General features: G+C 36.2%; 1 protein-coding gene across 2 annotated transcripts; it reads right to left on the reverse strand.

The window, feature by feature from the left end:
• Positions 1 to 1,819: 1,819 nt before the first annotated feature.
• Positions 1,820 to 10,712, reverse strand: LOC127831920 (tRNA (guanine(37)-N1)-methyltransferase-like). Of its 2 annotated transcripts, none has more exons than XM_052357002.1 (5): positions 9,914 to 10,712; positions 7,083 to 7,271; positions 3,857 to 4,326; positions 2,992 to 3,175; positions 1,820 to 1,905 (listed from the first exon to the last, which is right to left on the reverse strand). In XM_052357002.1, the coding sequence occupies exons 1-5, from the start codon at positions 10,614 to 10,616 to the stop codon at positions 1,856 to 1,858; spliced, it is 1,596 nt and encodes a 531-aa protein (XP_052212962.1). In that variant the 5' UTR covers positions 10,617 to 10,712; the 3' UTR covers positions 1,820 to 1,855. The 2 variants fall into 2 exon arrangements, with proteins under 2 accessions (XP_052212962.1, XP_052212963.1); XM_052357003.1 differs by having other exon boundaries at positions 10,605 to 10,708.
• Positions 10,713 to 13,956: the final 3,244 nt, after the last annotated feature.

The following is a 13,956-nucleotide window of genomic DNA, read 5'->3' on the forward strand; positions in this document are numbered from 1 at the left end:
ATCAAACCCAGTTGCTAGGCTGACACAATTCCGGTTGCTAGGCAGACAACATATCCACATCAGCCACTGAGAGTGGCATAGCCACATTAAATTACTAAATCCAAAGGAAGGAAATATTGTCATCTCTTCCTATTTTGATCATATTGGAGGAAATATTGTTTGAAATTTTCACTTTCATGTTTAGCTCCACTTAATAGGTACACAGTGACACTTCTGCAACTGACTGAAGGATTTTATGTAACTGTTCTTAAGGACCACCCAAGGATTATTCCTGTGAGATTTCAAAACAAGAGGGCCAAGATGGCCCTAGTTCGCTCACCTGAGAGGAGTCGGTTCATTCAATCTTTACCTAGTATCAAACTTGACCTAGATATTGACCAGACAAACATCCTGGTCAAGTTTCATCATTATTGAACCAAAACTCTGGCGAAGAGAGTGTTTTTGTAAGATTTGAAATGGTGACCTATATTTTGAGTTGACCCCCCTTACCAAACATCAAACTTTGCTTACAAGGATTTTGTATAATATAATGAAAATTTGAACAATCTAAGGGCAATAATTATGGCATTAATTATGTGATTTTGCTCGTCTTTCAGCAATTTTGATAAAGAATGCTTGAGAAATGTGAATGCTAGAGTGTTTACAAACCAAATGTGGACGGACGAACAGCGGACAAAGACCAATCCTAAACCTCACCTGAGCAATCAGGTGAGCTAAAAAGTGTGTTTCACCGATCTGAGCCATTTTCCAACTGGTCCAAGAAATCAACAAAACCAATGTATTGACTAAGTTTCACGATGATTAGGCAAAATATGTGACTTTTATAGTGTTCGATCACAAGGAAGTCACACAAGGAAAACTGCCCCACTCCCTGGCAGCCATGTTTATTGACCCATCGGGACCATTTGCAAACTCATCTGAGATATCTATAAAACCAATCTTTTCACCAAGTTACATGATGATTGGGCAAAAAATGTGACTTCTAGAGTGTTCACAAGCTTTTTTTTACTATATAAATATAAGAAAACTGCCCCCCGGCAGCCATGTTATTCAACTGACCTGAACCATTTTCCAACTCAACTTTCATATCAAGGTAACAAATGTTCTGACCAAATTTCATGAAAATTAGGCAAAAAATGTGACTTCTAGAGTGTTCACATGTTTTCACTATATACATAAAGAGAAAAATGCCCCGCCCACTGGCGGCCATGTTTTTTCACCAATCTGGACCATTTTCGAACTCGACCGACATATCAATAAAACCAATGTTTTGATTAACTTTCATGATGATTGGGCCAAAATTGTGACTTCAAGAGTGTTTACAAGGTTTCTCTATAGCCATATAAGGAAAACTGCCCCGCCCACTGGTGGCCATGTTTTTCAACAGACCGGAATCACTTTTGAACTCAAACAACATATCATTAAGACAGACATTTAGACAAAGTTACATGAAGATATGGCATTAAATGTGACTTCTACAGTTTTTACAAGCTTTTTCTTTTCTTTTTACCTTGTGACCTAGTTTTTGACCCAGCATGACCCCGTTTCGAACTCGATCGAGATATCATTGGGACAAATCTTCTGACCAAGTTTCATGAAGATCGGACAATAAATGTGGACTCTAGAATATTTACGAACAAATGTGGACGGATGGACGACCGATGGATGGACGGACGACGGACAAAGACCAGTCACAAAAGCTCACTTGAGCAATCAGGTGAGCTAAAATATTAAAGACACATGAATTAAAAATGGCAGATCACAACAGCTCACCCCTTGCACATGTACTTTGTGCTCTGGTGAAGTAAAAATAAGAAAATTTATTAATCAGATTTATTCAATTAATTACAATGCATTACAGACTGGTGGAAGTTTCTAGCCTTGCAATCTTCTGTGCTGGTTCTCCTGTAAATCAAAACATTTAGAACATTTAAGACTCGTTCTGGCAAAACAGGGCTTAAAACATGTACATAGTGCCAACCCAGATTAGACTGTGCAGTCAGCACAGGCATATCGGGGACAACACTTCACTTTTATGGAAATGTATGTTTAAAGTAAGTCTCTTCTGAACGCAAAACCATTTGAGGCAGAAAGTGTTGTCCTGAGCAGCCTGTGTGGATTGCACAGGCTAAACATGGACAAGACTTTGCGCACATGCTTTAAGCCCTGTTTTCCCAGAGCGAGGCTCAGATAAATAATTAATTCTAGTAGAAAGTTAAAACAAACTTTGACAGTTCAAAGCAATAAATAAACAAGAACTATCACTAGGTATTATTGTCCTGAATAGACTTGAAATACTTCAACTTCAGAGCTATTGGTTCATCAAAAAGGAATTTCTTATTTAAGTCTTAAAACAAGACCTTGACCACGTGCCTCCAAACAATAGGTCAGCAGAAACCTTGTTACTACTTTAGATGCAACATTTATGACTCAATCTTCATGAGACTGGTCAGAATCTTTACATTGACATTTGCTCAGCTGAGTTTGAATCCTGATCACGTTGAAAAAATGGGTAAGCAGGTTAAATCAAATAGAATCACAGATTCGATTCTCAGATTATTTTTTTTAAGTTTGGGTTTTATTAGTATAGAAATAAGACTCGAGCTGACCCGAGAAAATCCATAAAAATAGTGTCAAACAAGCAAATTCGTTGAATTGATATCCCCCGCCAATATACTTCTGGACACAAAAGTGTTATATTTGACACTCAGCTAAAAAGCATTTTTTTTTATACAAAGGGCCATAACTCTGTGATTTACAGATGGTGTACAATGCTTTTTGGCAGGCATCATCCTCTTATCCATATATATACTCATACCAAGTTTCAATGAAATCCGCCAAAGCACTTCCAAGATATGGCTCCCGACACAAAAGTGCCGGACTGACAGACGGAAAGACGGACAGACGGAAGGACAGACAACGCCAAAACAATATCCCTCCGCCTATGGCGAGGGATAATGAATAATATTGGTTTCAATACGTCTACGTTACCATTCTCAGACCTCAACGATCCGTCAATCTGATCTTGTCGGTTGAGAAGAATGTCTGGGGTAAGCCGGAAACTGACACACACCATGTCCTTCTGAGGTGCCACATTACGTACCAGTCGTACTGTGATATCATCATCATTGAGACCACCTATCACTCCTCTTGTCCTTCTCTTTACTTCCAGCACCTACAACACAACAATCGCATGATACTCACTGTAAAATTATTATTATTATTTTAAACCTATTTACTAAAAGCTTGATTGCATAGAAAGCCTAAGGCTTATTTGAAACGCTCTCGAGTCTGTTTTCTGGTACTAGATCAAGTACTTGGTGTCTATTGAGGGAGATCTAAAAAATGCTCCCACAGTGAAGATCCGAGCCATTACATCCCGATCGCTAGGCGGATGCCATTTCCACTACACCATGGCAACTTTTCATTATTATTTATGAGACATTACTATTACATTACATTGATTATACAGTTTGCACGATTTGTATTTAACACAAACATATTGTAAAATGACTGACACAAATTCTTTTATTTCAAATATCAGAAATCCCTGAAAAGACAAGAAATTGTCATTCTGACGATTATAAATGAGCCATGCTTTGAGGCATGTGCGTAAAATGTTGTCCCAGACTAGCCTGTGCAGCTTATCAGAAACACAAATTTCAGCTTGTATGGATATTTTAGTTTAGAGTCTCTTCTTAAAAACAAATCCAGTCTAAGTTCAAAGTGGCATACAAGATTAGACTGTGTTGAATGCACAGGTTAGTCTGGGACAGCACTTTCCGCTCATGCATAAAGCCCACATTCCCCAGAAAGCGGCTCCTACGTCAAGTTGCTGACAAGCTGCCCTCCTTACCGTATCACCATCACAGTCCTTTACTGCAGACTCTATGTCGGTAAAGCAATAGCAGTGCACCAGGGGCATAGATCCAGCGCTCACACTGACAGCATCTTCCTCTAGCAGAGACCGGAAGGCATCTAGAAATGTATACGCCAACGCTGGAAGATTCATTATAATTGTAACTTTAAAGTTTCTCTCAGTATCACCGATAGTGTGAGTTTTGATGAATAGTTTGGTAAGTTCACATTTTATAATGGTTTTAACAAACTCACGCCCATCCAGATTAAAACAGTTAATGTTGTTTTTGCACTTATTCAGTTTTGAATTGTTCACTAAAGCCTCGTATGAGTGGGGATTGAGGTCGTTAGCGAACACTGTTGCGCCCTTCTTTGCAGCTGGAATGGCAAAAGGTCCTATGCCTGCAAACACATCGAACACGACTTCTGTTGATTCAATACCCTTCACAATTCTCTCATGTTCTGTACCTGCAAGAAAAAGGAATATTACCTACATCACCTACATGTGTACAAGAGGGCCAAGTCTCATTTAGATTTTTCAATGCAAAGTTTTTTACCATACAAGACTTAAGTCTATACATGCAGTGTTTTTTTTCATTAAAAATCGGGTGCGAAACCGGACCCATTCCCAATGGAAAATAGTATTTTCCCAAATGGGAGCTAAAAATTCCCAATGGAAGGTTTCCAAAAAAAATAAAAAAAATATTTCTTTTTTTTCAGATATTAATATCTCCCATCCATATAAGATCAACCTTAGTAAATATAAAACTGGACACACTTGTATTCTCAATTTTGAAAAATTTGTTAGCAAAACAACAACAACACTAATTTCCCAATTTTAGTCAAAACGCCGCGAATTTTCCCAATCGTAAGGGACCCGGCCCCATTCCCAAAATGGTGAAAAAAAACACTGACATGATAAACTAGTAAATAGTATGTACACTGGAGCGTGGCCAGTTTTGACTACAGGACTGTGATTTGAAACACTGTATAATTGGTCCAACTGGTGTTACTCACCAAATACAAAAGCTCTGTAACTTTTCATATTCCAGAAGACAATTTTAACAAGAGGGCCATGATGGCCCTGAATCACTCACCTGACTAACCAAATACAATCCCAACCCAGATTTCATAAAGATTAACATTCTGACCAAATTTCATAAAGATTAGATGAAAACTGTGACCTCTATTGTCTACACAAGGTTTTTCTATTATTTGACCTAGTGACCTAGTTTTTGAACCCAGGTGACCCAAATACAATCCAAACCCAGATTTCATCAAGATAAACATTCTGATCAAATTTCATAAAGATTGGATGAAAACTGTGACCTCTATTGTCTACTAAAGGTTTTTCTATTATTTGACCTAGTTACCTAGTTTTTGACCCCAGATGACCCAAATACAATCCCAACCAAGATTTCATCAAAATAAACATTCTGACCAAATTTCATAAAGATTGAATGAAAACTGTGACCTCTATTGTCTATACAAGTTTTTTCTATTAATTGACCTAGTGACCTAGTTTTTGACATAGTGACCTAGTTTTTGACCCCAGATGACCCAAATACAATCCCAACCCAGATTTCATTAAGATAAACATTCTGACCAAATTTCATAACGATTGGATGAAAACTATGACCTCTACTGTCTACACAAACAAATTGTTGACGGTTTTTCTATTATTTGACCTAGTGACCTAGTTTTTGACCCCAGATGACCCAAATACAATCCCAACCCAGATTTCATCAAGATAAACATTCTGACCAAATTTCATAAAGATTGGATGAAAACTGTGACCTCTACTGTTTACACAAACAAATTGTTGATGGACACACGCACACACGCACGCACACACATACGGACGCCGGACATCACACAGTCACATAAGCCAGTGTTTTTTATCACTTATAGGGGAATGGCGACGGGGCCTGTCCAAAGGGGAAAAAATTGGAATGTTTTTATCAACAAATATTGACACAATATAGATACATCAGGCCTTTTCCTGGCCATTTTGGGAGAAAAATGCAATTCATGTGAAAAGTCCACTGATTTGGAAAAAACTAATCTTATTTAATATAACACTTTATAATAATTAAAAATCATATAAATTATAGTTATATACTTTGTTAGTTATTTATGAAATAAATTTGAGATATATTTGTCATGATTATGAAACAGTTCTTTCTAAAAATAAAAAAAAAATAAAAAAAATTAAAAAAATAATTTTTTTACTACTTCTGGAGGGGATTTTTTTTACAAAATGGGGGAAAAATATATACTCTTTTTTGAGGGGAATGGGGCCGAATATCGGCCCCGAAATTGCCATAAAAAAAACACTGTAAGCCCACCATGTCACTTCGTGAAAGGTGAGCTAAAAATTATAAGCAATTAACTACTTTATCATCTGAGGCATGATTTGAACTAAATTTATATAGGACCATTATACTATGTAACATACCAAATAATAAAAAGTGTAGTTTTAGAGAAGATTGTTGAATTATTTACAATACAAGTCTGCATAAATCATGTGACCCCAGTTATGACACTTGGAGGGATATACTAGTAATTTGAGAAAACTAAGAAGAGGAGCTATATGTTTTACACCCGATATAAAACCTCTGACCCTTGCAGTTTCCGAGACAAAGATTTATCAAGTTATTCACCATATAAGTCTACATGAATAATGTGACTGGGGTGTGGCTTGTTTTGACCCCCAAGAGGCATGATTTGAACAAACTCTGTAGAAGACCTATATACATTAGTACACACCAACTATTAAACCCCTGACCCTTGCTGTTTCAGAGAAGAAGATAAAGTTTTCATTTTTAATATCTATTTTTATTTTTTTAAACTGATGATCTACAAATGCAGCTTATCGACAATTTGACAACTTGGAGAGATAATCACCTAAGGATCATTCCTGTAAAGTTTAGTTTAAATCAGCCCTGCAGTTAATGAGATGTCGTTTGAATGTAAAGTTTACATATGACAAAGGATGGGAGACTAACGATGCACAAGGGGCAAAAGGCGGTTCCAAAAGCTCAATCTGTGCATGCAAAGGCAAGCTAACAAATTATGTTTATACTGCTATTAATAATCATAACTTAATAACATTATTTAATGTATTTTGCATCATATTAAAATGATAATGGTCACACATTTGCATGGAAACATGAACATAAATAAAGTGTGCACACTAAATAATTGCAAAACATCAAATTTACCTAGCCTCGAATTCCAGTACACCTTTGAATAGTCAAGTTCAAATGTGCATCCATTTTCTTTAGTCTGTGTGACATAGTTTTCTTGCCCTGCCATTAACTCCATTTGGAATGTTCTAAAGGTGGAGTCAATTGTGTTTAGCTTGTTGACAACAGTCTTCAGTTTCTTTGTTTTATCTAGTAGAACTTCACCTGCAAGAAATAAGAGAAACAAGACTATTGCCAAGCAATGTAAGTGCCCTACCGGTGAAACTCCACCATTTTCAGATTTTATATATATATATATATATATATGTGGTGCCATAGCAACCATAATTCTTGATGTAGGAGCAAAATGAAATGACACGCATAATGTCCATATTGCCATCTATCCATGTTTCAAGTTTCATGAAAAAATATGAAGAACTTTGAAAATTATCACATGATCCAGAAAAGCGTGACGGACAGACTGACGGACAGACTGACACACAGAGCGCAAACCAAAGGTCCCCTCCCGTTTCACCTGTAGGGGGCAATATAGAAGCACGAACATACTTAAATTAGGATAATTCTTAGTTCTTTGATTCCATCTTACATAATGGACCTTAAGCGCTAACCATTTCAAGCTTCAATAAGATTTTATGTAGTGCTCCAGCTAGGATTTGGAAAGGGCAGGGGGGCTTTTTTGTCAAAGAGGAACTTTCTACGTGCAGTATTTTGTGAAAAGGGCACTTTGGAGTGCATGGGCGTTTCCGGAATGCTCCCTGTTGCATGTTAATTTATATGTTATTAATAATTGTTAGAATATATTATTCCCACTATTATTAATCCATTCAAATATAACGTCTACAATGAGGATTAAAGTAATTACAATGTAATAAGAGATTTATTAATTATCATAATTTTTTTATGGGCAGGGGGGACCTAGGAAGGGCAGGGCAGAGGTTCACGAGGGCAGGGCGGGGCGCCCTTCAATTTAGGCCTAGCTGGAGCACTGTTTTACCTCTTGACTTCATGTGACCCAGTTGAAAAGTTAACTGAGATGAAAAGTTAAATAGTACTACTGTAAAAATGACGCATTTAGAGTGTTTTTAAGGTTTAAGAGTTTACCTGTTGACCTAGTTTTGAATCTGTCTGACCCAACTTTGAACTATGCCTAGATATCATTATTATAATTATGATCAAGATAATTAATTAATAAATGTGGATTCAAGCGTGGTAACATTTTGTTTTCTTCAGATTTCACTAAAAATGACCTAGTTTTTGACAACACAAGTCCCAGGTTCATACTTGACCTGGTTATCGTCAAGATAAAAATTCTGGCCAAGCTTGAAATACATGTAGATGAAATCATAAATGTTCTTTTTAGAGCTTCAATGATCAAGCAGGCCTTTTCCGCTCCATTTTGGGAAAACGCCACACTGGAATTTTGGGAATTTCGCCTCGTGAAAAAACCCATTTTGGGAAAAAAATTATTCGCAAAACTGGCTCAATTGGGAAAAATATTTGCATGTAAATAGTGTTTCTTATATTTCAAAGAAGCCGTTAACTGGTAAATAACGACTATTTTGATAACATGTTATTACAATTTTACAAAATATTATGAACATGTGTGATAAGTGCAGGTTTTTTTATCTGATTTTGGGAAAAAGGCCTGGCCTTTTTTGAGGGGAAAAAAATCGCGCGAAACGCCGGATTTTCGGGAAAATAAGGAAAGTCTTAAATAATCAATATAACATATTTTACTGTTTTTGAAACAAATTCAAGGCAACAGATTGTTTAATTATGCAATATTTTTTTTCTATTTTCTACACAGGATCTGGTTAACTTATATATTTAAAGGTTTAAAAAAAAAAAAAAGTTATAGGCATAGGGCGGAAAAGGCCTGTCAAGGTAAACATTCTGACCATGTTTCATCAAGTTTGAGTCACATATGTGGCTTCTGGGGTTTATCTTTTAAATAGTTTCACCTTGTTTTAGATCCCACTTGACCCATATTTTAACTTGGTCTAAACACAGGGCCCTCAATCTATTAAATCTGCCGCCGAAATTCGGCGGCAGTCCCCCACCTGAAAAGTATACTTTTTTCCCCTTTTGGGGGGAAAAATTCCCCCTAAAAAAAACAAAAAAAAAAACGATGTGTCTCATGATTATTATATCTCAATTCTATTTCAATTTAATCTTTGCAAACATACTAAATTATGGAAAATGCAATGAATATAGTGCAAACATGTACAAATGTAATAATGAGAGAGTAAGTAAAAAAATCCCCCTAAAAGGGAAACGCCGCGAAAATTCCCCCTCCTAAGGGCTGCAGACCCCTTCCCCCAAAGTAGTGTGAGGGCCCTGAAACATTATCAAGATAAACATGCAGTCAAAGTTTCAATATTACAGAATGTGTCTTCTAGAGCCAAAAAAAGTTTTTCCGAAGATTTGAGCCCGAGACCACTTGAAACAGATTCAAATGGAATAGAAATTATCAATATAATCTCACTAAGTTCCTTCAAAATTAAACCCAAACCTTTGCCTTTTGGGTGGTAATGATTAAAAAGTTTACTACCCACACATGATGGCAGACGCCAGGACATAGACTTATCATTTAGTGCTCCAATAAACAAAACAATCAGAGATAAACCTTATGTTTTTCAAATTACTTGTCTTCAATAATAATTTGAATAACACAATAAATTAGAAAAATTAAACAATCAATAATAACAATGTACAATTGTGAATAAAGGCAGTTAAGACTTAGTTACGCAATTATATTCACATTTATGGCTAACTATATCTATAAGTCAAGTATTTAAATAATGTATCACTTGTGTGACATCTAATCAATAGGTGTAAACAAATACCTATAATGTTTTTATAGGGAAGAGTTTTGTCTCGCAGATTGAAATGAGCAATGTGACCAACTTCTTCAAATCCAGACACCCCTTCGCAGTCATCAGGAAGAATCATTTTCATTACATCAGAGAATGTCAAGTTATCATAGCCAACCTTCACATCATAATGTTGAAAACTGTCTGATGTTACACCTTGGGCTTTAAGAAGTTCCTGATCAGAAACCTGAAAACTGTCCCAGTCTTGAACTAGTGACTTGTTCAGTAAAACAAGTTTGTGTGAGCTGAATTTCAGATCATGTTTATCAAGTTCCACGACTGGTCTGATCTTTGAGATCTTCAACTGATATTGTTTTAAACATTTTAGAACTACTGGGAGTGCCTTAGTGTCTACTAGGACTGCAGGCACCGAGATAACCTGATCAAATCCACTCTTATCAAGGGAAGTCATCCCACGTACACCATCTGGTAAAGGTATTGACATGTCAGTTTTATCTTCCATGTTATACTTTGGCACTACGTTTAATATATATTTCCACTTGTTAACATAAACGACGCAGTGGGTACTTCTTAATTCATGGGGCCTTAGTTTTTCTGACAGTTTTTTAGCTGACCGTGACGCAATATTGAGATTTATGTCATTTATCTGTGGTATCTTTACAAGTATGGGCTTACACAGATATCTGCGCAAAACAAGTCTTACACGATTTATCATTCGATACTTTCTCTGAATTCTCAAAACAGTAAAACCATGTCTAATGCCCTTAAACTTCAGTTCGTGTTTGTTGTTGTTGTTGTTGTTGTTGTAAACTTTCCGTGTAACCCTAGTAGATTATTTGTACTCAATGGTAATATTAGAGGAAATTAGAAGAAATTAAAAGGTTACATGCTACTATGTTTTCATGTGGCATTTTTACAGGCTTTTGGACACCATAATCAGTAAACCGTTTTAAAATGGTGCCATACACCACAGGTGGCAGTCTGGACATTGAACATTACAATTTTTAATGGACCATCGACAAAAAGCCTTTCACCATTTACATACAAGAAACACAGTATAGTCAAGGTAATACAGCACAATTAAAATACAATCATGATAATAAACACAAACTACACTAAAACTACAAGTAAACATGTAATGCTTAACATTCAACGTATTGAGCGGTTACCGTTAAAATAAAACTCCGTCATTACGTAGGCCTATGAAGAGTGTACGGTAGTGTGCGGAACAACACAATTCAAACAAGCATTTTCGTTTGACAACAACGGGGTAAAATAATGTTTCTGAAAAATACAAACAATACAGAAATTTATTATATACAATTATGTATATGTATCACTCATAATCACCAAAAGGAGATTTCAATATCCATACATATAAATTTTAAGTTGCACCATGTCCGGTTTTTTTTTCACTTGTATACAATAATTCTTCAATATGGTCATTCAATGTAAAATGAATTGTATTCTATTAAAAAGGAAATTAACATTACATTTAAATATTACCATGTACTTCGCTTTGTTTAGTGCTTTATATTATGTTTGATTCAACACAACTATTACACATTGGATCGTTCTTGAAATATAACACACAAAAACATACCCATACCTAAAGTCGTAAAGAGAGAATTATAGCTATATATAAAGAACTACACACATTTTTATTACTTTATCGAGGTCATTTTACAACGACCAATTGAGCGTCAGTTCGCAGTAACTAAAATATTACCGAATCGTGTAACATACAATTCCTCGCATATTCTGTCGCTTGCTAATAATACTTTTTTTGTAACACGCGAAATGTACCCAAAAATGTCTCGTTTTGATAAGGAAACACGCTACAGCCAAGGCGAAAAATGCCGAATCAGTAGCAAAATAGGCGACAAGGTGCTTATGCTGTGGACTTTGCTAACCATCTAAATCATAATACCCAACCCCCCATAAAACAACCAAGCACACGCGCGCCCACAAAAACACCTACAAATGACGGTTTTCATATTGTTTTGCTTTGTACAAGTTCTGAGATGGTGAATAAATTATAATCCCAAAAAGTCAAGTTGAAGTGGATAGATACAGGGGCGGTTCCAGGATTTCTGGTTAGGGGGGGGGGCGGGATATTGAAAGATTTGCTGGGGGTCCAGGGGGTCGCTATGGGCCCCTGGTGGGTGCATGGCAAAGCCCTGCTAGGGAGTACAGGGGGGCGATGGCCCCCGTAAGCTCCACGATTTTAGTGATTTCGAAGGCTTTGACAACCACTTCTCGAGCATGTCACGCCTTATATACTTTCATCAAAGTACCTTCTTATAATGCCAAAAAGTGCATAGTTATTAGTTTTGTGGGTCCAGGGGGGAAGCTACACGATTTTAGTTATTTTGAAGGCTTTGACAAGTTTAAATAGGTGATTTAGATCTAGTTAAGTGTGAAACATCAAATGAATTGACTTGAATTTGGCGATTTTAGGGGGGGGGGGCGTACGCCGCGTCCGCCCCCCCCCCCGCTCCCCCCCCCCCTCCCCCTGGATCCGCCTATGAGATATATTTATGCAAATGCAATACACGATATTATTTCAAATATATACATGTTGTTGTTTTTCTCGTTTATACTGTGTGAATGCGTATTATTTAAGACTGTTGCATTGAGCAAGTTCTGTATTGGTTCATTTAGAATGGTTATTTCGTTTGTCCCTTCTTATCTTAAGTAATGTTAATATGTCAAATGAATGACGATTTCATGCCCAAATGATTACTTATCATGTGGGTAAGTGCTGAACACACTTAAAAACCTATGCAGAAACATCGTGAAATAACATTGAATGGTTTATTACAATAAAACGTGAGAAACTAGCATCATGACATATACTGAACAGTACGTGTAATTTAGTAAGACCCGTAGCAATTATATGTCAGACGTGTCTATATTGACTTTATAAAATAAAATAAAAACACTACACACATCAGCTGTACATGTTTTTGTATGGTTCGTGTGTTTCATTTGCTGTGATAGTCCGGCTCTGTTTACGGATTCTTTCTGGCATATTCTACATTTTAACTCATGTAGTCCATGAATGGGCATGGTATCCCAGTCCTCGGCTGATCGTAAAGGTTCCTTTTCACGTTTTTGGTAGATTTACAAAATTACAAAAAAAAATGTTTCAGAATCGCAAATTTTCGTTGTAGTTACTATATTTGTGAGGGAACAGCAATACTGAACATTTACATGCTCTAAAACATCCATTATATGCATCTTTTGACGATTTAAAAACATGAAAATTATAAAGCGTTGCATCGAGAAACGATTGAATAAGTTCTGTTGTTGTTGTTATATTTTTGGATACTACGAGGAGTGCTTACATAAAATATTAAAAACTTCACTAATTGTATGAGCAAGGATAGCCGAGTGATGTGAGCAATAGGCTTACTCCAGGGGTCAGGGGTTCAAGCCCAGTTGACGGCTGCTTTTTTTCTTTCTTTAATAATATTATTGTTTTTTACTGGAGTTTTAAGATACAATGTTTGCATTTATCAATGTAAAGAATTTGATGTCAAAATCTGCGAAAAGGCCACTTTTAATTCCTAGTAATGTATACTGCAACGAAAATCCACTTATTATCGCCCTCTAGCCTGCATCGTCTGAAAAGGCAGTAAAAGAATGGTGTAACAAAAGTTCATATCATAATATTGTCGACACGTCATAAAATACATTAGATTTATGCAAGTATTACCGAAAAGAACTGACAAACATTCTATTATCTCGTACATCAGCCAATCCACAAGCCATCCTCTTAAAAAAAGGCGACTTGATTCAGTTGGTCGGAAGGTTTTTCGTACAGCATTATCATTATTCTAAAGTTAGTAACGTTATTATGCAAACTCTTATATTACATCACATAACATGCTATATAACTATAATATTGAATAACACATATAAACTTTATTTGAAATGGGTAGGTATTTCGTGGCAAGCTCTTAAACATAGGAAAGGGATGTATGTCATTTGGAAGTCAGGTCCAAAAATGTTCTAAAAAGTAGGACAAATCTTTTTGTAATTATCAGAAA

This window comes from Dreissena polymorpha, chromosome 5 (genome assembly GCF_020536995.1).
Source record: "Dreissena polymorpha isolate Duluth1 chromosome 5, UMN_Dpol_1.0, whole genome shotgun sequence".
In the NCBI taxonomy this organism is placed as follows: Eukaryota; Metazoa; Mollusca; class Bivalvia; order Myida; family Dreissenidae; genus Dreissena; species Dreissena polymorpha.